This window comes from Anabrus simplex, chromosome 1, assembly GCF_040414725.1.
Source record: "Anabrus simplex isolate iqAnaSimp1 chromosome 1, ASM4041472v1, whole genome shotgun sequence".
In the NCBI taxonomy this organism is placed as follows: Eukaryota; Metazoa; Arthropoda; class Insecta; order Orthoptera; family Tettigoniidae; genus Anabrus; species Anabrus simplex.
Window position 1 is genome coordinate 622,497,747 of NC_090265.1, and position 21,711 is coordinate 622,519,457.

Genomic DNA, 21,711 nt, shown 5'->3' on the forward strand with positions numbered 1-21,711 from the left:
ATGGGGGAGAATATGGCTGAAAAGCAACGATGTCAGATTGTTTCCATGGGTGGATAGACCACGTACCTCTTCATACATAATATACCCTTTCTCCTTCGACGCATTGGCGATGGATGATCTGACTGCATGACGGCACGAGTTCCGTAAATGTTCGCCTTGTAGACAGGCTTCAAGAACATGGGCAAATGTGACTGCAGCAACGCCGACAGAGGTTTTATAGCAATTTCGCAGATATTATATGAATGTCTCTAATTCATGTAATGAGAAATTATTTGCTACAATTTTGGTTCAGTGGCATCTATTAATTATTTTGATACACAGTTAAATATTATCCATTTTGTAGTTTGTAAGATAGATGTACATATCACATTAAAATGTCCAATGTTAGAATCTACAATCAAATGAATCCATTACAAATAATCATAGCGAAGCCCTGAATTGCAAACGAAGTACTTCACTCCAGGTTGCCAGATTTATTACGTTAATACTACCAATCTAAATGACGAAATGAATGAAAACTTGTTTATTATTATTATTATTATTATTATTATTATTATTATTATTATTATTATTATTATTATTATTATTATTATTATTATTATTATTTTACAATTTGTGTTACGTCGCACCGACGCAGATAGGTCTTATGGCGATGATGGCTCAGGGCAGGGCTAGGAGTGGGAAGGAAGTGGCCGTGGCCTTAATTAAGGTACAACCACAACATTTGCCTGGTGTGAAAATGGGAAACCACGGAAAACCATTTTCAGGGCTGCGGAGAGTCGGGTTCGAACCCACTGCCTCCCGAATGCAAGCTCACAGCTGCGCGCCCCTAACCGCACGGCCAGCTCGCTCGGTAGTTATGAAAACTATAATCATCTCTGATAGTTTCTAGTGCTAGTTCTACTACGCTAGTTTCGGAAATGCAGGGGACTCAAAAAAACTTGTGAAGTATGACGTATTTGTACGATAACTTAGTTAAACATAAAAAGCTCGTTTCAAGAACAAACATCTTTACCATTTAATGGAGAAATTCGAAGTACTTTATAGGATGAAAAGCTGAAAAATCGTGAAATTTGTCACCTTACTCCTCTTAAATAAAGACATTTAATTTTCAATTTTCAGAAATTAACTTCACTTATTTCACTAATACACTAGATATCAATTATTACACTAACTGCATTCAAAAAGTGACACCTCTTCTACAACTCGTAGAATTCTAAGCTCTCAAACTGTGTGGCATTGTATATAATAGGAACGAAGTTTAACATTACGTAACAACAGAACGAAATAGCTCATAAATTCTATATCAGTTTTAATTACATTAATATTGTATACGGAAGGAAAACCTGGATTTTCGCCAGAAAATATTGTTTCACTCTCTGTTCACAAACTTGGTCACTTGGCCAACAGTGTGCTCATTCTTAGTATGATAAAGTTAGTAACATTTTTTTTCTTGCTGCACGAATATAACGAATAAACTAGCGCACCAATTTACTTCCTGTCAACTTAATATCTTTCTCATGATAATCAGTAGAGAAGCAGCGATGGGATGCAGTTGAAGATATTAAACTGTAATTGCATTTTCTTTAATTTGTCGTTCTGTGTTAAAATCAACGTGAAATGGAAAATCTCAACTGTTATATCTTCCAGTTTCTCCATCACTTAATAAAAACTGCTGACCTAGTTCTAATGTTGTGAACTACTTTGGTTTCTTTGCTGGACTTCCTCGTTCTATATGGCGTACGTGAAGAAAGAATGTATACAAACAAACCATGCCCTTGTATTGGTCGTTCACTCGTAGACGGATATAGTTGTCCTACAAGGATAATTCAGCGTTTTCCAATTAGGTTCGACAGTTACTTGAATGACACTCTCATCTGTCTATATAAAATAAGAGAATGAGAGTTTTTCCTGTACTTTAGACATATTTTTTAAATTCGTATTTTAATTTTCTTCGTGTCTATATATATAGAAAAAAGAAAAGAAAAAAGTGTAAATATATGTTTTCAAAATTTGCTTTATGTCACATCGACACAGATAGGCCCTTATTGCGACAATGGGATAGAAAAGGGCTATGAGTGGGAAGGAAGCGGCCGTGGCTTTAAAAGGTATAGCCGCAGCATTTTCCTGGTATGAAAATGGGAAACCATGGAAAACAATATTCAGGGCTGCCGACAGTGGGGTTAGAACCCACTATCTCCCGGATGAGATCTCACAGTTGCGCTTCCCTAACCGCACGGCCAACTCACCCGGTAAAGTGTAAATAATCACGGGTCCGGAAATGGCTATTTTCCAAGATATTATTAGACTCTGTCATGGGCTAGAAACTCACGTGATGTGAACTAGGTTGCATGTACTGATTTACCCCAATAATTACTTTACAAGAGGTGTTCAGAATGTCCGCTTCTTCGTATGGTGTTGTAGGTACTGTTTGAAAGGACCTGGAAATTCTACCATGAGTGTTGCTTCATTCTCCAGAGCAGTCACGTGCACCAAATATTTTGCGTAACCCCACATATAGAATTTAAACCTGTTTAGATCAGGTGATTGTGGAGGCCAAGAAAGGATTTCCGTACCTATGTTCATATACACTTTCTTCATTCTCTATATGTGAGGAATCCAACCCTGAAATTATGCCTGCATTTATGAAACATCCTGTAGATATAATGTTTGTTGTGGGTATCCGCAGGGTTTTGTCTCACAGGTGAATTATATTTTGTTGATATATATGTTTTACGTCGCATCGACACAGACAGTATGGCGACGATGTGATAGGAAAGGGCTAGGGCTGGGAAGAAATTGAATTTTCTGTAAATTTTGTAAAGTAGCCTTTATTGATCAGACCAGTATTAACGGAGTTATTGCAAAATTACGATTCAGACCTCGCCCTAGACTGTTTCACCTTCCTTGAATAAAAATATTTATAGCCTAGATAGTAGTGTATTCTCTCCTGATCTTAAGTAACATTTTCATTAAATTCTGTTCAGCCCTTCTCTAGATATGCACGTACAGTCGCGAAAAAGGAAGAATTGTTTGATCCTTGAATTTAATCTACTAGACTTAATTTCAATTATCATCAAACCGAGTGAGTTTGCAACGCGGTTAAGGGAATATAGCCGTGAGCTTGCACCCTGGGGTATAGTGCGTTCGAACCACACTATCGTCAGCCCTGAAAATGGTTTTCCGTGGTTTACCATTTTCACGCCAGACAATTGCTGGGGCTGTTCGTTAATTAAGACAACGGCTGCTACCTTCCGAATCCTAGCCCTTTCCCATCCTTGCGTCGCCGAAAACCTTCTATGTGTTAAACCACAAGCAAGATAATGTTACATCATGTCGTCTAATAAGAGGCATGTTACTGTTTCACGATATCAGTTGGATGGAGAGCTGTTGTTTTGGCACAATGTTTAACCTACTTTAACTACCCAGGTGTTCCAAAAATGTGTGAAATAATTGCGTGGGGGTTGGGGGGGTGTACATCCCAAACTAGGTTTGAGCCCGCAATCTTGGGATCCGGAGGCCGATACTCTACCAGTCAACCACAGAAGGAGCTATTGCCACAACATTCATTGAATTCTTGAACGATTACATCGATTTTCTTGGACATAGTCCTGGGAACATGCTTACAATAAATAAGGAGAGACAAGATTACGATACTCGGTGCCAAAAGGAAGGAAAGCAAAAAGCCTCTTTTAAGAGTGCAAATTGCTCTTGCCCTTTTTATATCCCTACTATCTGGATTTCGTCCCATTTGGAACAATGTCATAGTCATAAAGTTTCGCTACTAACAGCCCTGCAACGCAGTATTGCCAAATGCCACTGTGCGTTATTTCTCATTTCCAATTGCCTGCACACTTTGTGTGTTCGACAACTGCGGCAGTTCTCATCACGATGCTTTGTACATTAGCGTGTTAACGCAAATGAGAGCTCTGTTTGGTCACTCACTTTGTTGTAACATACCCAGTCCTTTGTTTTTACCTTCATTCGTCCGGTTGAGCTATTTCTTCAATTTACATTGTGAAGTAAAAGCATTTGATGTAATTATCCCTATTTTATTTACCTACTGTTCATTTATGTTTCTGGTATTGGCTTTTAGGTTAATTTAATGGCGTGTGGCCTCCGAAGAGGCCTGGTGTAGGTCTTTCTAGTTGACACCGTATAGGTGATCTGAGCGTCTTTGAGGATGGGGTCTATCTGTGATGAATTCTAACGATGAATTACGGTTAAAATCCCCAACTCGTCCGGGAATCGAACCCGGAAACTTCGGGACGAAAGGCAAGCACGCTAACGATTTAGCCATGGAACCGGACAAGTTAACTCGTGTCCTCATACCGAGGTAGTGAAGCTCTTTTCAGACATAACCCAAATGGAGGTGAGCTGCGTGTACCATTTCAACCACATAGCAGCCCACCTGCCATTTTTAAATTTCTGGCAGTAGTGGAAATTGAACCCGGGACCCCGAGGTGGTGGTGGTGGTGATTATTGTTTTAAGAGGAAGTACAACTAGGCAACCATCCTCTATATAACACTAATCAGAGGGAAAAATGTAAGGGATCCGACACTTCGAAAAATGAAGACATCGGTCAAAGAAAGACAAGGGCCGCGAAGGGCGTGAAAATGAAAGACTCCCTAGCCCTCGCAAACCTAATAGCGTCGGGGTCGGAAAAGAACAAGAGTTGACCAAGGGAGGTCGGACAGGATAGATGAAAGTGAGGAGCCTGGCACAAGTAAGAGGAAGCAATGCCAGGACTCAGCTAAGGGCCCCGTGGTCGCCAACCCACCCTCCAAATTTCAGAGCCCCTGGGGCGGGACCCCGAGGACGGCAGCTAATAACACTAACCATTACGCTACGGAGGCGGACGAAAGCCAAGTGATGGTTGAGCATGTTGTCACGTTGACCACGTGGCACTCAAATAGCTGCAGGCCTTTGGGATGGCAACCAAGAATCCTTAGGGGCTGTCGATGCCACGGCTTTCTTTTAGTCTTGCACTTGGTAGTGGAATGAGAATTGGGCTCATATTTAAATCGCAAGGCAACGGTGCCTTCGTTACAACGTGGCTCTGTTGCCCATACACACGGATTATTTCACTTGTTTAATGAGATGATATATGAGAGTTCCACTTCTTGGCCGAATGGTTCGGACGGGTTCGGATTCGATTCCCGATCAAACTGGGGATTTTATTTGCATTTGGCTAATATTCATCTGGCACAAGGACTGTAAACTTGTGATGATGTTAATACGCATTTCGTCATACTGTATATACGCAACACACCAACCACCCGAGAAACGTTATAAAATTATTGTTGAAACTGACAGAAAATACACTTTTAAATCTTATTAATATACAAGTCCGCCTCTGTGGTATAGTGGTTGTTGTGATTAGCTGCCATCCTTGGAGGCCAGGGTTCGATTCCCGGCTCGGTCACGAAATTTGAAAAGTAGTACGAGCGCTGGAATGGGGTCCACTCAGCCTCGGGAGATCAACTGAGTAGAGGGGGTTTCAGTTCCTTCCTCATCCATCCTCGAAATTGTCTTCCGTGGTTTCCCACTTTTCCTTACTTAAGGCCATGGCAGCTTCCTTCCCTTTTCCTTGTTTATCCCTTCCAAACGTCCCATCCCTCTACAAGGCCCCTGTTCAGCATAGCAGGAGAGGCGGCCTGGGAGAGGTACCGGTACTCCTCGCCAGTTGTATCCCCGACCCAAAAATCTCACACTTGAGGACACTGCCCTTGAGGCGGTAGAGGTGAGATTCCTCGCTGAGTCCGAGGGAAAAACCAACGCTGGAGGGTAAACGGATTAAGACAAGACTAATATACAAAATATACGATATACTGTAATGCTTGTTTAAGTCCATGATTTTAAAAAACGTCGCACCGACACAGATGGGTCTTATGGCGACGATAGAACAGGAAAGGCCTAGGAATGGGAAGGAAGCGGCCGTGGCCTTAACTAATTAAGGTAGACTACAGTCCCAGCATTTGCCTGGCGTGAAAATGGGAAACCACGGAAAACTATCTTCAGGGCTGTCGACAGCGGGGTTCGAACCCACTATCTCCCGGATGCGAGCTTACATCTGCACGCCCCTAACCGCACGGCCAACTCGCTCGGTAATATATACTGTATGTCCATACCATACTGAATAACATACGCAATAACGTACAAGCTATCTCCTGTTACATATGAACATATCAACCCAAATGTCTATTTTGTCAGAGTAACTGTGTCACCTCGTCGCCATAAGATCTATCTCTGTCGGTGCGACGTAAAGCCACTAGCAAAAAAATACAAAAATAAAAGTAACTGTCTCACCGACCACGCAGTTAAAAAACTACACACACATTACCTTATTACTTCTTCCTATTCTTATTTCGTTTGTTCTCTGAAACACATTGGCCTCACCTTTCATTTCCAATATATTGTATCGTATTCTTGTTCCTCACGCGAGACTCTCGGCCGTCAGTGACAGGTTCACGTTGCTAATGCGAATGAAAAACTAAATGGAAGACTTACTTACTTATTAACTAACTAACTAACTAAAATCTTATTTCCTTCTGTGTTTCAGGTACTCTACCGTGGTGTGATGTGTGGAGAAAGCCACAGCATCTTCTCTTCCAGCTGGCTAACGCCTGCTTTGTTATTTCATATGCGGCTCCAAGTAGCGCTTATGGCGTTCTCTTCATGCACTCTGCACTCATATTCGGTAAGATTATGAACACGTTTAGAACCTCAAATTCTAGATAATCTATAGATAATTGTACTCTCGAACTCGATCATTCAAGATATCCAAGAATTAATGTTATGTGAGCCTGTAAAGCACCATGTTCAGAACTAAAATTCGTTATGTGTTTAGTTTGGTGCGCGCATCGTGCACATGAATTTGAGGGATTAAAACGCCGACACGACTGTATGGTATTGTAGGAGTGCCAGAAAACCACATACACCTTAACCCTGCATGGACTGAGGTTTGTTTATTACACGGTGGAACAGTGGGGGGGGGGGGGGGGGCTGGCTTCTAAGGCCCATTCTAAAGAATATGTAATAAACCTGGATTCTACCGACATAAATTTTGAAACAGCATTTAGTGAATAATTTGTAAGGAAAACTTCAGTATAAAATATTAAATTGAAATTCGATTCGCCCACATGTTGGTGACAAACACAAATCAATCACGAATATTTTTCCTGTCGGTCAGCGTTATTTCCCGGCTCATATTTTAAGCAGATTACAGTTTTATTGCTTCTGTCATAGAGTTATTTGCCAAGGAATGTCTCTCATGATCATAATAATCTTTATCATTAATATCATTTGGCCCCAAAATTAAATCCATCCAAATATTAGTCACAAACGCAAATGAATCACGAATTTCTTTGTCTGAAAATTCAAAAATATTTTGTTCCACATCGTCCTCCTCTTCCAACATTCCGTTTATTTCTTCAGCGTTAAATGTATTTCGACTCATGTTGACTCACAGCTTCTGCATCACCTAAGGAACGTCCGGATCCATGGCTAAATGGTTAGCGTGCTGGCCTTTGGTCACAGGGGTGCTGGGTTCGATTCCAGGCAGGTTCGGGAATTTTAACCATAATTGGTTAATTCCTCTGGCGCGATAACTGGGTGTATGTGTCGCCTTCATCATCATTTCATCCTCATTACGACGCGCAGGTCGCCTACGGGAGTCAAGTCAAAAGACCTGTACCTGGCGAGCCGAAGTCCTCGGACACATTCCGGCACTAAAAGCCATACACCATTTCATTTCATTTCATTTCATTTCATTTACCTAAGGAACAATACGTAAACAGACTCTTTTATTTGTAACATTACAAGTACCCACTAAATGCTAATCTAACAGTAAGCAGTCTTGTCGCTTCAATAATCTCGGTGTTGCCATTCTTGATTTTGAATCATAGTTATCATTTTTGTAGGGGCTGCCTGGCCGAGGCGATAAAGGCTCGGTTCGCCCGGAAGGACGTGGGTTTGTATCCCCGTCAGGAAGTCGTAACATTTAAGAAACGAGATTTCCACTTCCGGAGGTTCACTCAGCCTACACCAAAAATGAGTACCAGGTTAATTCCTGGAGGCAAAGGCGGCCGGGCGTAGAGCTAACCACTCTACCTCATCACGTGCTGCGGTTAACAATGGTGGAAGCCTTTACCTTCCACTCCTCCAAGGGCCTTCATGGCCTGTACGGAGGTGACTTTATTGTCATTTTTGTGCATTATTGGAACGAACTTGGGCAAGATTGATGTGAAGATCAATGGAAATTATATATAGACAAATTGATCTTCACTTGGACCAAGGGAAGGCTTCGCAGGCCCACACAGCTTTTGATTACCATTTTAAGGTAAAAAAAAAAAAAGAGAAATGTTGAAAATTATTTAGTTTGTTATATTCGTTATGACTCAAAATAGCAATTTGATTTCTTTACTAGCATTGCAAAACGTATATCTCATTACAAGAAGTAATTTATTATGACTGTGGGCCTCAGAGGCACCGCCACTACCCCCCCCCCCCCTCCCGCCCCGTGGTCCTTGTAGGGTTAAGGAACCACTTTTCAAGACAAAATATCAGTACGTTGGTGTTTCCTCAAACCTTAAAGCTAATAGTCACGAAAGGACATTAAGCACCTAGAATACCGACGACATAAAAATTGAGTACTGACTCCCTCTCCCTCTCTCTGTGCCTTAAGAAGGTGCACGGCTGGAAAATTGGATTCATTTGAATACCTTTCATTGTACTGAAAATACTTGTTGAATTATGAAGACTATACGCCCATTATTTTCCATATGAACAATTGTATTGCAGATAACAGCGTAGTTCTATTAATAATGTTATTGTTTCTATGTCCCACTAACTACTCCTTCGATTTTCGGAGACACCGAGGTGTCGGAATTTTGTCCGCTGGAGTTCTTCTTTTACGTGCCAGTAAATCTACCGACACTTGGCTGACGTACTTGAGCACCTTCAAATAGCACCGAACTGGGTTCGCAAGGCCAGCGCTCCACCGCCTGAGCTACTCAGCCCGGCAGCATAGTTCTATTTTAATTAAAACATTACTGATACTTTTATTTTAGCGAGAATCGACACTCTGCAAAACTGCTGCACGTTTAAAAAAATTAAAACCTTATTACTATCAAAAATAAAAAAAAGACATTTTCGATGTACTGACTATCTTTGTATGGCTCTCCAACGTTTCGCCTCTGGATTCCACCTGATTAGACCCCGTTTTCAGTGTTTGTTGTTTGTTTACCTCTTAGTCCTGTTTCTTGCTACGAGGTTGAGAATGAGGTGAGATGATATGCATGTCATATTTTTACGACCGGATGCCCTTCCTGACGCCAAACTCAGTTGGGTAGCAAATGAAGATGAAATGATTGATGGTGAATGAAATTTAGTGAGGAGGTGGAAGGAAGCCGCTGTGGCCTATGACTTGAAATTGTTCCGGCATTTGTCTGAAAGTGAAAAATGCGAAACTACAAAAAATATTCGCAGGACAGCCTACGGCCCAACACATCGCTGATTGCACAGCTTTGTTCTATAGCCGTTGTGTTTTAACACGCGCGGCCACTCCGCTCAGTAAAACCCCTCCCCACTACAATTTCTTTATCAAAATAGAAGTCATCTTCCAATTTTTCTTTAGTTTATTTACTAGTTTTGTTCATACTACTCAAGCTAGCGGTTATTATACAAGACTCAAGTATCACAATATTAGTCCTCGGAAACAGAAATTGTTTCAATACTTCTAAACTGACCTGTGTATATTATTCAAATGTAACTATGTATATTAAAGTAACATGTCACTAAATTTTCCTCTGCAAAGAAATTTAAATATTAAGTGGTCACTGTTCATTGTGACGGGAAGTTCTATTTTTCGTATCAAAGTCTATCAAAACGTAAACCAATATCAGATTATGGCAAATCTAAGATACTTTTTCTTACAGTAATTGCTGCCAAAGCAGAGAAACCTGTCTCGCGTAAGTTAGTTGTTGCAAAAGGTATTAAGATGTACACTAGTTGTTGACTTCGTTCAAAACTTCGATAAAGACAATTCCTTAAAATAAATGTATTTGTTAATGGAGAATCACTAGTGTGATCAATGAGTTGTTCTTGCTCGTTAACATTCAGAGATTTCGAACTCGACTTTCAATTCAAATTATTTTTGAATTTAGGTCTATGTGTTTTACATTTCTTATACCACCCGGTGCTATATATTGACGGACAGAGTATTTTTTGCATCATCCCCTTGACACAGAACAGAGCAAAATATAGCTTTCTCTAAAGTCTCAGCCTTATTTATGGCGGCGACAATATGGTAGCTGCTCAGATGTAGGTGGTTGTTAGTAATGGACATTCAGAGCACTGCTTGAATGTCCGAACACTATGAAAGTCATCACTCAGAGGGTACTGGAACAGGTTTTTCTGGATCTTCGAGGAAATTAATGGCAAACTATCTCACTCCTCGTCTTGCCTTTACCCGTAATATTGAAAGAGTCGTTTTGATAGATAGGGCTGGAAGAAGGAGCAATGCACGTGGCATTGCACGGTGTTGCCACATTCCTGCATTCCTTTCTCCTTCCCTTCACTTCCGACTCACTTGTTTGTTAGTTCAGACCGCTCTGTTCTGTTGTACATAACTCAAAAGTGAGAGGTTTGGCAACTCCAAGCAACTCGAGCAGGCGATCAGGCTTATCTCCATGGCAACGGCAGTGGATCCGCCCTCGTTTACACGGGAACCATGCCCCCTTCTTCCTCTCCCTCCCCCCCCAGACAGGCAGTAAATGGACGTCCCTGTAAGAACTGTCGGAGCGCATCTTTCAATATTACGACTATAGAATGCCTCATTTTAGCACCACCAAGGTTTTTGTGGTTTCCCTATAACTTCATTACCTTTGGCAGTGCTGTTTGACACCGAGCAGAGTAGCTAATAGTTGCCACGGCTTTATTGTGGCTTTACAGCTCTGCATTCGGGAGGCGATGGGCTGGTTCCACCGTCGGCTGTCCCGAGAACGGCTTTCCGTGGTTTCCCATCTCGTTACTACGGCGAATGCTGGGACAGTTCTTTTTATAGGTGACGGCCATTCCGCCCTCACCTTCCCTGCATCCCAAATCATCGCAACACATTTCCTGGTCTGAGACAGGGAGTCATCCACTAGGAGGTCCACCGTACCTGATTAGTGTACGGAATGAAAACATTTTGGTAGTAGTACTGTTCAAGAATCCACAGCCCGACTCCTTTGCTGATTCAGAGGCTCTCCGGTTCGATTCCCGGTCGGGTCGGGATTTGAATCGTGTGTGATTAATTCTTCCGGCTCGGCGACTGGGTGTTTGTGTTTGTCCCAATACAGTCAACATTCAGACAACACACTACACGAAATAATGACTACATCCCTCCATATAGGGTTGGCACCAGGAAGGGCATCTGGCCGTTAAACAGGCCCAAATCCACATATGTATGACACAGTTCGCTCCCGCGACCCCGCAATAGTGGGAGAAGCGGAAGAAGGAGAAGAAGAATAACTGTTTGAGGATCTACCCTGCCTCTGAGATTTCTTCCCCATTCGGATCGCCCCCCACAGGTTGAGAACCACTGTTCCTGAGACCATTCTCGAACCACCTGCTGTGTCTGAACTTGGTTACGACGTCAATACCTTGAAACCTGAGCTGCGCTAGCCGGCTAAAACCTCATTTTAACCTCAGATTGTTTAAGTCTAGAGCCTTCGTGGATCAGGCGGCAGCACGCTGGCCTCTCACTGCTGGGTTCCGTGGTTCAAATCCCGATCACTTCATGTGAGATTTGTGCTGGACAGAGCGGAGGCGGGACAGGTTTTTCTTCGGGTACTCCGGTTTCTCTGTCATCTTTCATTCCAGCAACACCAATATCATTTCATTTCGTTTGTCAGTCATTAATCATTGCCCCAGAGGAGTGTGACAGGCTTCGGCAGCCGGCACAATTCCTATCCTCGCCGTTAGATGGGGGCTTCTTTCATTGTATTCCTGACCTGGTCGAATGACTGGAAACAGACCGTGGATTTTTTCATTGATTCAATCTGAAGTAACCTATTTGAATTTTCGCGAGGCCCAATTTAGCAGTAGGAAAATATAATTGAATGGCGTGGCCGAACAAGTGTCGTGGATCTTAAACAGTGGCATAACTTGTGACAGTTAAATTGTGCGATAGGAGTCACGACTGGTGTTTTCTCCCACTCTCATTCTCAGCCAGAGTAAGAATTTATTACTCTCTGGTCAGTTCCTGTTCCGTGCCAGATAAGCGCGCGAACTAACAATCGGCTATCTCTTCCGGAGACTTGAACCATACATCACCCAACTGACACCTTGATTTCACCACGAAGGTTTTTATGCATATCGATGAGTAATGGCTTCGATCACTTCGCTGTTGGTATGACTTTGGCGACTTGGTAAAAACATTACGTTATTTCTACACCTCTTTAAAAATATCGTATTAGAACTTCGGTAATACCCGAATCTTCAGAATACGACCCTACACATTGATACCCTTGTACAGTAGCGTAGCTAGGTTCTTTCAAACATTTATTTCGGGCTGGGGGTGGTCATACAGCCAGCTCAGATACACAGTAAAATACACTGAAAATGAACATAACAGATACAGAATACATAACATGTAGGCTACAGTGAGTAAACAGAGGCCAGTATTCTTAAAAAAATCTTAATAGCGGAGTATAGTGGTGGGGGTGGTGGTGATTATTGTTTTAAGAGGAAATACAACTAGGCATTCGAAAAATGCAGGTATCGGCCAAAGAAAAACTCCCTAGGCCTCGAGTGCTCTAATACCGTCGGGGTCGGAAAAGAACAAAAGTCGACCAAGGAAGGTCGGATAGGATAGATGAAAGTGAGGAGCCTGGTACAAGTAAGGGGAAACAATGCTAGGACTCAGCTAAGGGCCCCTTGGTCACCAACCCACGCTCCCAAGTTCAGATTCCTGGGTCCCCATTTAGTCGCCTCCTATGACAGGTAGGGGATACCGTGGGTGTTATTCTACCGCCCCCACCCACAGGGGGTTCATATTGTCAAAGCCAAGGATAAGACTGAGACAGATCAATGAAAGAAAAAACCTCTAGCCCATACCAGAAGACACAGTGCACTGTAACCACTAGTTTTAGCCAGCAAAGGCATATTTACAATAAGATCAACAGGATCAAAACAGGCGTTATTTAGGGTTTAAGATCCTACCAAACGAAAATAATGACAGGGTTTTCAGAATAAAAATGTCTTGGTCATGCATGGATAAATTGATTAAACTTGAACGAAACATTATAATAACTAAATAATATTTAACTACATTAGTAGTAAGCGCTATCCAGTAAACATAATTTGTTACAGAATTATTTTACCACGGGATTCTTAGAACATTTTATTTTGAGCTGGAACCGCAACTTTCATCATCATCATCATCATCTGTTTACCCTCCAGGTTCGGTTTTTCCCTGGGACTTAGCGAGGGATCCCACCTCTACCGCCTCAAGGGCAGTGTCCTGGAGGTTCAGACTCTTGGTTGGGGGATACAACTGGGGAGTATGACCAGTACCTCGCCCAGGCGGCCTCACCTGCTATGCTGAACAGGGGCCTTGTGGAGGGATGGGAAGATTGGAAGGGATAGGCAAGGAAGAGGGAAGGAAGCGGCCGTGGCCTTAAGTTAGGTACCATCCCGGCATTCGCCTGGAGGAGAAGTGGGAAACCACGGAAAACCACTTCCAGGATGGCTGAGGTGGGAATCGAACCCAGTTGACCTCCCGAGGCTGAGTGGACCCAGTTCCAGCCCTCGTACCACTTTTCGAATTTCGTGGCAGAGCCGGGAATCGAACCCGGGCCTCCGGGGGTGGCAGCTAATCACGCTAACCACTACACCACAGAGGCGGCCAACCGCAACTTTACTGGTGTTTATCACTCGTGGCCCTGACTTCGCAAGCCCCGGTGCGGTGAATCCGTTTCACCAGCCTATGCCCTTGGAAATGTACAGCGTCAGAATACGGTAATAATTTGGAATTTTCAGTCATTCAAAAATTTGAGTGGCTCAGATGGTGGGAAAGCAGGCTTCTTGATCCCAAGTTGGCGTGTTCGATCCCAGTGATATATGAAGATGCTCGGCGCCGACACCCGTGACGAACATCCACAAAGCCCCTGCGGTCCTTACACCTCACCTCGTGTTAATGTTAACATCTCCGAAGATTATTCAGTCGTTCCCAAAACTCGGTCGCAGATTAAACCTCAAAAGAAAGAGAACCCGGTGAACCCTGTCCCGAAGAACAGTCGTTGACGTTGTCCCGAATTCGGCTGTCACCCCGAGGATATTACCAAGTACAATGTGGGCTGAGTTCCTGCTACCTTAAACTTATTAACTATCGCAGGAAGCTTTCGTAGATGTGACGGCTCCTCCCCACTGTCACCCGTGGCGACCATGCAGAGAGTAGGTGCCCTTTGACGCTCCCGCAGTCCATTTGGACGCGCACCTTACCTCGTGTACATGCTAAAATCTCCGAAGATTATTCAGTAGTTCCCGAGACTTGGTCGCAGATTGAACTTCAAAAGAGAGGGAACCCGATAAACCCTGTTCTCAGGAACAGTCGTTGACGTTGTCCCGAGTTATTGTACTGCCCTTTTGTGACTAAGCTTTTCGAAATATAAACTTTTTCCTTTTTGGTTTTCGGTTTTTAATTTTCTTTTTAGTTCTTTTTAGTATGAATTTATCTCTGTGTCACAGGGTCTTTTGCCCCATTAACTGTTATCGTAGGCATGTCACGGGATTGCCTGAGTGGGTTCAGCATCCCATTCTTATTTGTATTCTTTACTGAGCAAGTGACCGTGTGGTCTTGGTCACGTAGCTGTTACATTGCATTCGGGAGATAGTTGGTTCGAACCCCGCTGTCGGTAGCCCTGAAGATGGTTTTCCATTTTCACACCAGGAAAATGTTGGGGCTGTACATTAGTTAAAGCAATGGTCGCTTCCTTTCTACTCCTATCCTTTTCCCATCCCATCGTCGCCATGAAACCTATCTGTGTCGGTGTAACGTAAAGCAAATTGCAAGAAGAAAAAAAAAAAACTGTTTTTGGCCATTTCTATTTACTTTTATTTAAGTAATTCTTGGCCTTGTAGGATGAGCTTCTGATCCTAGTTGCTTCCCCTTGATTTAAGGGCAGCAAGTGTTAAAAGGTGTTAAAGCTGACAAGCTTTTAAGTGTACTAAGAGGTATCCTGATGATGATTCTAGGCCCATTCGGCGATTGAAAGGTTTAAGTTGAGAGCTCGATATAATTTATTGATTTATAAGTTTGTTATTGGAAGCTCCCGTTTCTTCGTTGTAGTCCGGCCCCCGGTGTAGGGGGCAACGCATCCGCCCAGGTTCGATTCCCGGCCCGGTCAGGGGTTTTTAATTGTAAATGATTAATATCCCTGGCCTGGGGACAGGGTATTTGTGTCGTCCTTAATGTTCCTTTCCTCCCATTCAACACTTTAAACTTCCGCTATTACCAAATATACGCAGGTTCACAACATATGGCGCAAAGTAGGGGCAAAAGATCTTCTTAGGTCGACGCCCCGAATAAACAAAATTCTTCGTTGTACGAAAGACCGTCTCTTATCAAAGATTTTGTAGAGGATAATGAGTCAAGGAAATTCGGAGTTTATCCTCTCCGATCGTATTATGAAGCTCTAAAACTCTAAATGTTAAGGGGAGTCATAATGCTTTATCTCGTCAATCTATAATAATAAAAGGAAGTGTTTGTATGTCTGTCTGTCTGTCTGTGTGTGTGTGTCTGTGCGCGATGCCCAGCAAAATCTACAGCACGCAGAGATCTGAAATTTTGAACACATGTAGATGGAAAGGGGTCCGAATGCATCTCTAAGCTGGAATTTTCATTTTCGCTTTCGTTGGTGAGTTATGAACGAAAAACCATCGGAAAACGTGCATTGGGATATGACAATCCAACGTGCTGTCACCAAGATTGAATGCATTGAGTCGCTGTCGCTAGGGAACGTACATAAGATAGGTAGAGAACACAATATTCAAGGAGCCATTTTACGCCTAGGACGTAGGAAACTGTTTTAGTCTTATATGGTGTGAGGACATATGACGCTGTTGATGGTGATTCGTCCGTCGGATCGGGACGTAAAGTTTTGAGCTATTCGAGAGGCGTGGGCTATGTGCCGGCGCCGGGTTTCATCCTCTTCATTCTTACTATCATATATAATGTCATTCATTTCATCTCATTAACTCATCTGATTAGGTTGACGTCATGAAAGTCATCCGGTCGTAAAAATTCGCTACGAAGATGCATCTCACTTCATATCCAAATCCCATTGAGAAAGGGGACAAGGGTTGGACACGTATAATTTAGAGGAAACATATATGACACAACATAGTCGATAATAATGATCAAGGAATAATACATATATCAGTCAGGATGCCATCGCAAGTCCGTGGAATAGGAAGCCATTTTCCTTCAATCCATGATGTCTGTCTCTCTGTGTTCAAGTGTGCGATGCCCAGCCAAACCCACGGCATACAAAGATCTAAATTGTTTGTCATAGGTGGGCACAGGTTTTCACCTAAGACGTATGGCTGTGTCTAATTCTTGTACCAAGACATGAAGCTGTCAACGACATCAACAAGCAACACTCAAAAGAATTATCCGGTTTCCTATACACTGAAAAGTCTATCGACACGACATGTCATACAGATGAGGCTGTCAACTACATGACAGAGATTTTGAACAATTTGGAGTCACCGATTGTGACACCGATTATCCTTCTCAGGAATATGAATCCTTCCCTCTGCAATGAACAAGGCTCTAAAACTGATGACGTAGGTCTATATTATTGAAGCAACCATCATGACTGAGCATGCCGCGGGCGAAGTAATATTCTTCGGCCTGTAAGCTCATTGAGTAGGAAGCCATTTTCGGCCCGCGACACGAGAAGCCATCAGCCCGTAATATTCGGAAGTGTTTGTGTGTATGTATGCGAAGCCCAGTCAAATCTACGACACACAGAGATCTGAAATTTTGACATAGGACAATCGCTTAAAGTTGTAGGACTTCATCTTCGAAAACGGTGCTTTTGCCATTGTCAACTGTACGTGGATTGTTCAAGAGTTCGAAAGGCAAACAAAATACAGTATACATCTTACCTCCAAATGGAAGGACATTAATATAGTGTATTCCGAAGCTATAAGGAAACAATATATTTTGTATTATATAACATGGTTTTTTACATAGTTTTAATATTATTTGTACCATCCATCAATCCGGTACCTTAAGCATTGAAAGTAACAATAATAAAAATAAAATAATGCATTTCATGCAATTTACGTCAAAAAGATGTGAGTTAATAAATATAATGTTTAATGCTCTTTTAAATAAAGAGTTTAGAAACATCTAACGTTTGAATTACTAAACGCGGGCAAAGCCGCGGGCACATGCTAGTGTTAAACTAAATGAATAAATGAACCTTTTTCTCAATAGGCATTGAATGTAGAAAGATAATTTTAATATGATGTTAACTCATTTGCATACACTGATCTAGAATAGCTTTAAAATATGTGCTACCGGGCGAGTTGGCCATACGGATAGGGGCGCGCAGCTGTGAGCTTGCATCCGGGAGATAGTGGGTGCGAACCCCACTGTCGGCAGCCCTGAAGATGGTTTTCTTTGGTTTCCCATTTTCACACCAGGCAAATGTTGGGGCTGTACCTTAATTAAGGCCACGGCCGCTTTATTCTCATTCCTAGGCCTTTCCTATCCCATCGTCGCCATCAGACTCATCTGTGTCGGTGAGACGTAAAACAAATAGCAACAATATATGTTGCGAAAGAAGTTATGATTTTTTAAATATTCCCCAATTCTGAAGTATTCTGCAGATATTTTATTATAAAAACAAACTACTCAAGAAATGTCAACCAAAGTAGATCCATACTACCGCAACAGTATCACAAATATTTGGTAAACATTTCATGGAAATGCACCCAGTAATTTCTGAGAAAAGGGAGTATTTGTTTTGGACAAAGTGATTTTGAGTAAATTGTATTTAAAAGTAAATGTTTCGGTAAAGCTCACCTACTGCAGAATAGAAGATTTAAAATCCTCCGCCAAAACAACACTGCATCTTGCAATTGAAGCTCACGCAGGATGACCAACTAATGAAACATATATTTCTCTTCAAAACACGCCCAAATCACAGTCTTCTAGAGTGGATAGTCCCTGAGATACGTGTAAATCAGTGATACATTGCACAAGATGTGTCTTGAAATAGAAATGCACCAATATATTAAATACATTATTTAAAATAGTAAATATTCGAATATTTGAATGAAACAAATGCCACATTAAACATTCACACGTTAAGAAAATGTAAAAAAAATGTCAAAATTTTCCGATTTGGACCTTTACGACTTCCCTTAATTTCTTGACATATATACTTATAAATATTGACTCTTGTTGTTATTTATTGTTAATCACTATTGTTGTTTTTTAGGAAAGAAAAGGACAAAAAGTATTTAGCAAATGCATTCAAAATTTAGAGTTATTTTGTGGTCATTTGTCCAGTTACCTAGATTCTTTCGCTTTTCCCCTATACTGCCCTTGTGTCCTTAATAATAATAATAATAATAATAATAATAATAATAATAATAACAATAATAATAATACGTGTCTAATACCGAGGCGTAGATTTCATATAATGATTAATGGAGTGATTTCACAATTTTCACAGGCTTCATGCTGTTTTCGTTTTGGGCCTGGAACGTTATCTGCGCCCCTGATGTCTTCTCTTGGAACTTCAGTTTCATGCTGCTCAACATGGGCCAGTTGGTATATATTATCTACCAGATGAGGCCTGTCAAGTTCGACCTTGAGCTCGAGGAGGCCTACCAGACGCTCTTTCAGCCGTTCAAGGTAACGACCTCTTAATCCATTTTCTCGAGATGATAGGGAAACAATTATAGGGCGCTCTATAAATAACTACAGGCTAGCCAGCTGTTCGGTAGTTCGGTGTGGTGTAAGTTAAACTTAGCTCTGTCCCTCTACTGTCTTGAGAGAGACGACGTGGCTTTGCCCGTCAATAATTTTATTGCAAGAGCTTACTCTGTGCCTAACACTGTTAGTGTTATAGCTTCAGGTAATGTGCTCGGGGTTTCTTGTCCTCCTAATGTACTTAGTATGTGTGAAGTCTACAACCTGTCAGCTTTTACGATTTGTCCGTAAAATTTACGGAAAGCGCTATATTGTACAACTTTACGGTTGAGCCATAAACCATAAACCGAACTAGGTGGTCGTACGTTTTATCGCACTACGGCCATACAGCCAATCTCTGCATTTGGGAGACGCATGGGTTCGAGCTCCACAGTCGGCTTTCCTGAAAATGGTTTTCCGTAGTTTCCCATTTTCACTTCTAGGGAAATGCCATGACAGTTACACAGCCGATTCTTCCACCTCCTTACCCAATTTTTACTCACTATCATTCAATTCGTCTTTATTGGCCGCTCAACTGAGGTTGATGTCAGGAAGTGTATCCGGGCGTAAAAACATGCCAAATAAATTAATCTCACCTATTCCATAACCGTTTATCAAGACGCGGTACTAAGGGGTAGATAAACAACAAACGGATGTACAATATTTTACTACTGTAATTTTAATCAAAATTTTCATTTCGAAATCGCACCGAAAAATTTAGTCACCGCGCGAGAAATACCTCGTGTCCTACAATGCTCTTCCTATCCATTATCTTCCTTAAGAGTGGTCACGACTCCCAGCCACACATAGATATGCAGTCCATCAGAACAACGTTCACTGTGCTCATTTTCCTATGGTAATGTGTAAAGGGAAATTAACCTTAAATGCATTATACTGTTGGATTGCGTAAATCCTTCATGGAAATATACATTCCTACAGTACGGTACAATAAGGTTCATCACGATTCAATCATGGCATCATTCATTCGTTTCAATTCATTCATTCTCTCATTCATTAAACTAAATTCATCCATTCATTCACGTTACTCTCTCCCAAGTTGGTGGTTATCCGTGACTGGGAGAGAGGAGTTTTCTTTATACAGATATTTTATTCATCCACTAAATCATGAATGCTCTCTCCCCAGTTGGTGGCTATCCATGACTGGTGATAAGAGTATTTATTTATTTATTTATTTATTTATTTATTCATTCATTTATCCATTCATCCACGAGCAGAATTCAATCATCAATTAATATAGTCAGTCATTAATTCTTTTATTCATTCAATTCTTTTAAAATATATGTTGTATTTATAAGATAACTCTCTAAAGACCGATCACACAAAAGTAAGCACTCATACAACTTAGGGGGATACATGTTTGTCATAGAGGTTAACAGAGTTATATAAATAAACTTTAAAGAAATGAACTACAATTTAGAAACTGGATTTAAATAGTTAATTAGTTTAATTGTAATGTTTAATACAGTAATAGATAAATAGTAATAGGGAAAATAATGCATGTACATCTTAAATTTCAATAAATGATTCTTTTTAATGCTATTTGTTCAGGGCGTCGACCTATAGAGGTCCTTTGCCCCTACATGCACCATGTGATATGAACCTGCGTGTAATTGGAATGGAGAAAGTGTAGAGTGTTGAATGTGAGGAAAGGAACGTTAAGGGCGACACAAACACCCAGTCCCCAGGCCAGATATATTAATCATAAACAATTAAAAAACCCTGACCCAGCCGGGAATCGAACCCGGGGCTGGACACAATAAATGATTACTCCATCCCCAGTTTCAGGTGACCCGAAACTGAGGGATGGGAGTATTCCATTCTATTCTAATAAGATTCATTTTACTTTATTACCTGGCATAGTAAAATGAATACAACGAACATTATTCTGATTGACTGCAAATCCACCTTTGGCTGGGAGGTAAGATCAGTCTTAAGGAGGATAATTCGTCGCTGTTCGGGCAAAAGGTTATATCTCACAATGCTCTCCCATCCATTACTTTCCTTAAGACTAGTCACGCCTCCCAGCCACATATTGATATTTAGTCTGTCGGGACAATATTCGTTGTGTTCATTTTGCTTTGCTTACGTGTAAAGGAAAATGAGCCTTATCGTATCGCACTATAGGAATATACCTTTGTATGACTTACTTACGCACTCCTACAGTATAATCAAGGTAGTTAGAGTAAGAGGTAGGGATCACGCGCAGGTCTCCCCACCACGCTTGGCCGTCGATGACGTCACTTGAACCCTCAGCGCCTTGTCCTCTAAATGAGGTAGGCTAATATACAGCTGTAAGCTATTCTGTTTTAGCCACAAGTTAGAGATAACTTCATTGATATTTTAACATCACCTAAGAAAATGCATTCCACTTCACTATTACAGCAGAGTAATAATAGGAGATAATAATAGGAGATCAAATACAGTGTGAATCCAGCAGCGTTTCTGAAGTATTTCGATCTGTATAAAACGATGTAACAATGCTAAGGCTGTGATAGCAGTGGAATGGCCATTCCATATGTTCGTGTTCTCAACACCTATGATAACAATAACAAGGGGCTCTAATTGTTACAGACTCGAACATAAAGCTTGATGACTGCAAGAAATATGTCCGTTGTTACAAGCAGTATTGGGAAACTATATACACCGTCAACAACACAAACAGCAAATTTTAGGAAACTGTCCACAATACAAACAGTACAGTAAATGTTTTCCT

General features: G+C 41.5%; 1 protein-coding gene across 1 annotated transcript in view; it reads left to right on the forward strand.

Annotated features, from left to right (window-relative positions):
* The window catches only part of LOC136882316 (popeye domain-containing 2), a 154,920-nt gene that overhangs the window by 61,456 nt on the left and 71,753 nt on the right, over positions 1 to 21,711 (forward strand). Inside the window, exons 6-7 of the mRNA XM_068229162.1 lie at positions 6,564 to 6,701; positions 18,739 to 18,920. Of these exons, the coding sequence (XP_068085263.1) occupies positions 6,564 to 6,701; positions 18,739 to 18,920 (320 nt within the window). The remainder of the gene's footprint in view (positions 1 to 6,563; positions 6,702 to 18,738; positions 18,921 to 21,711) is intronic.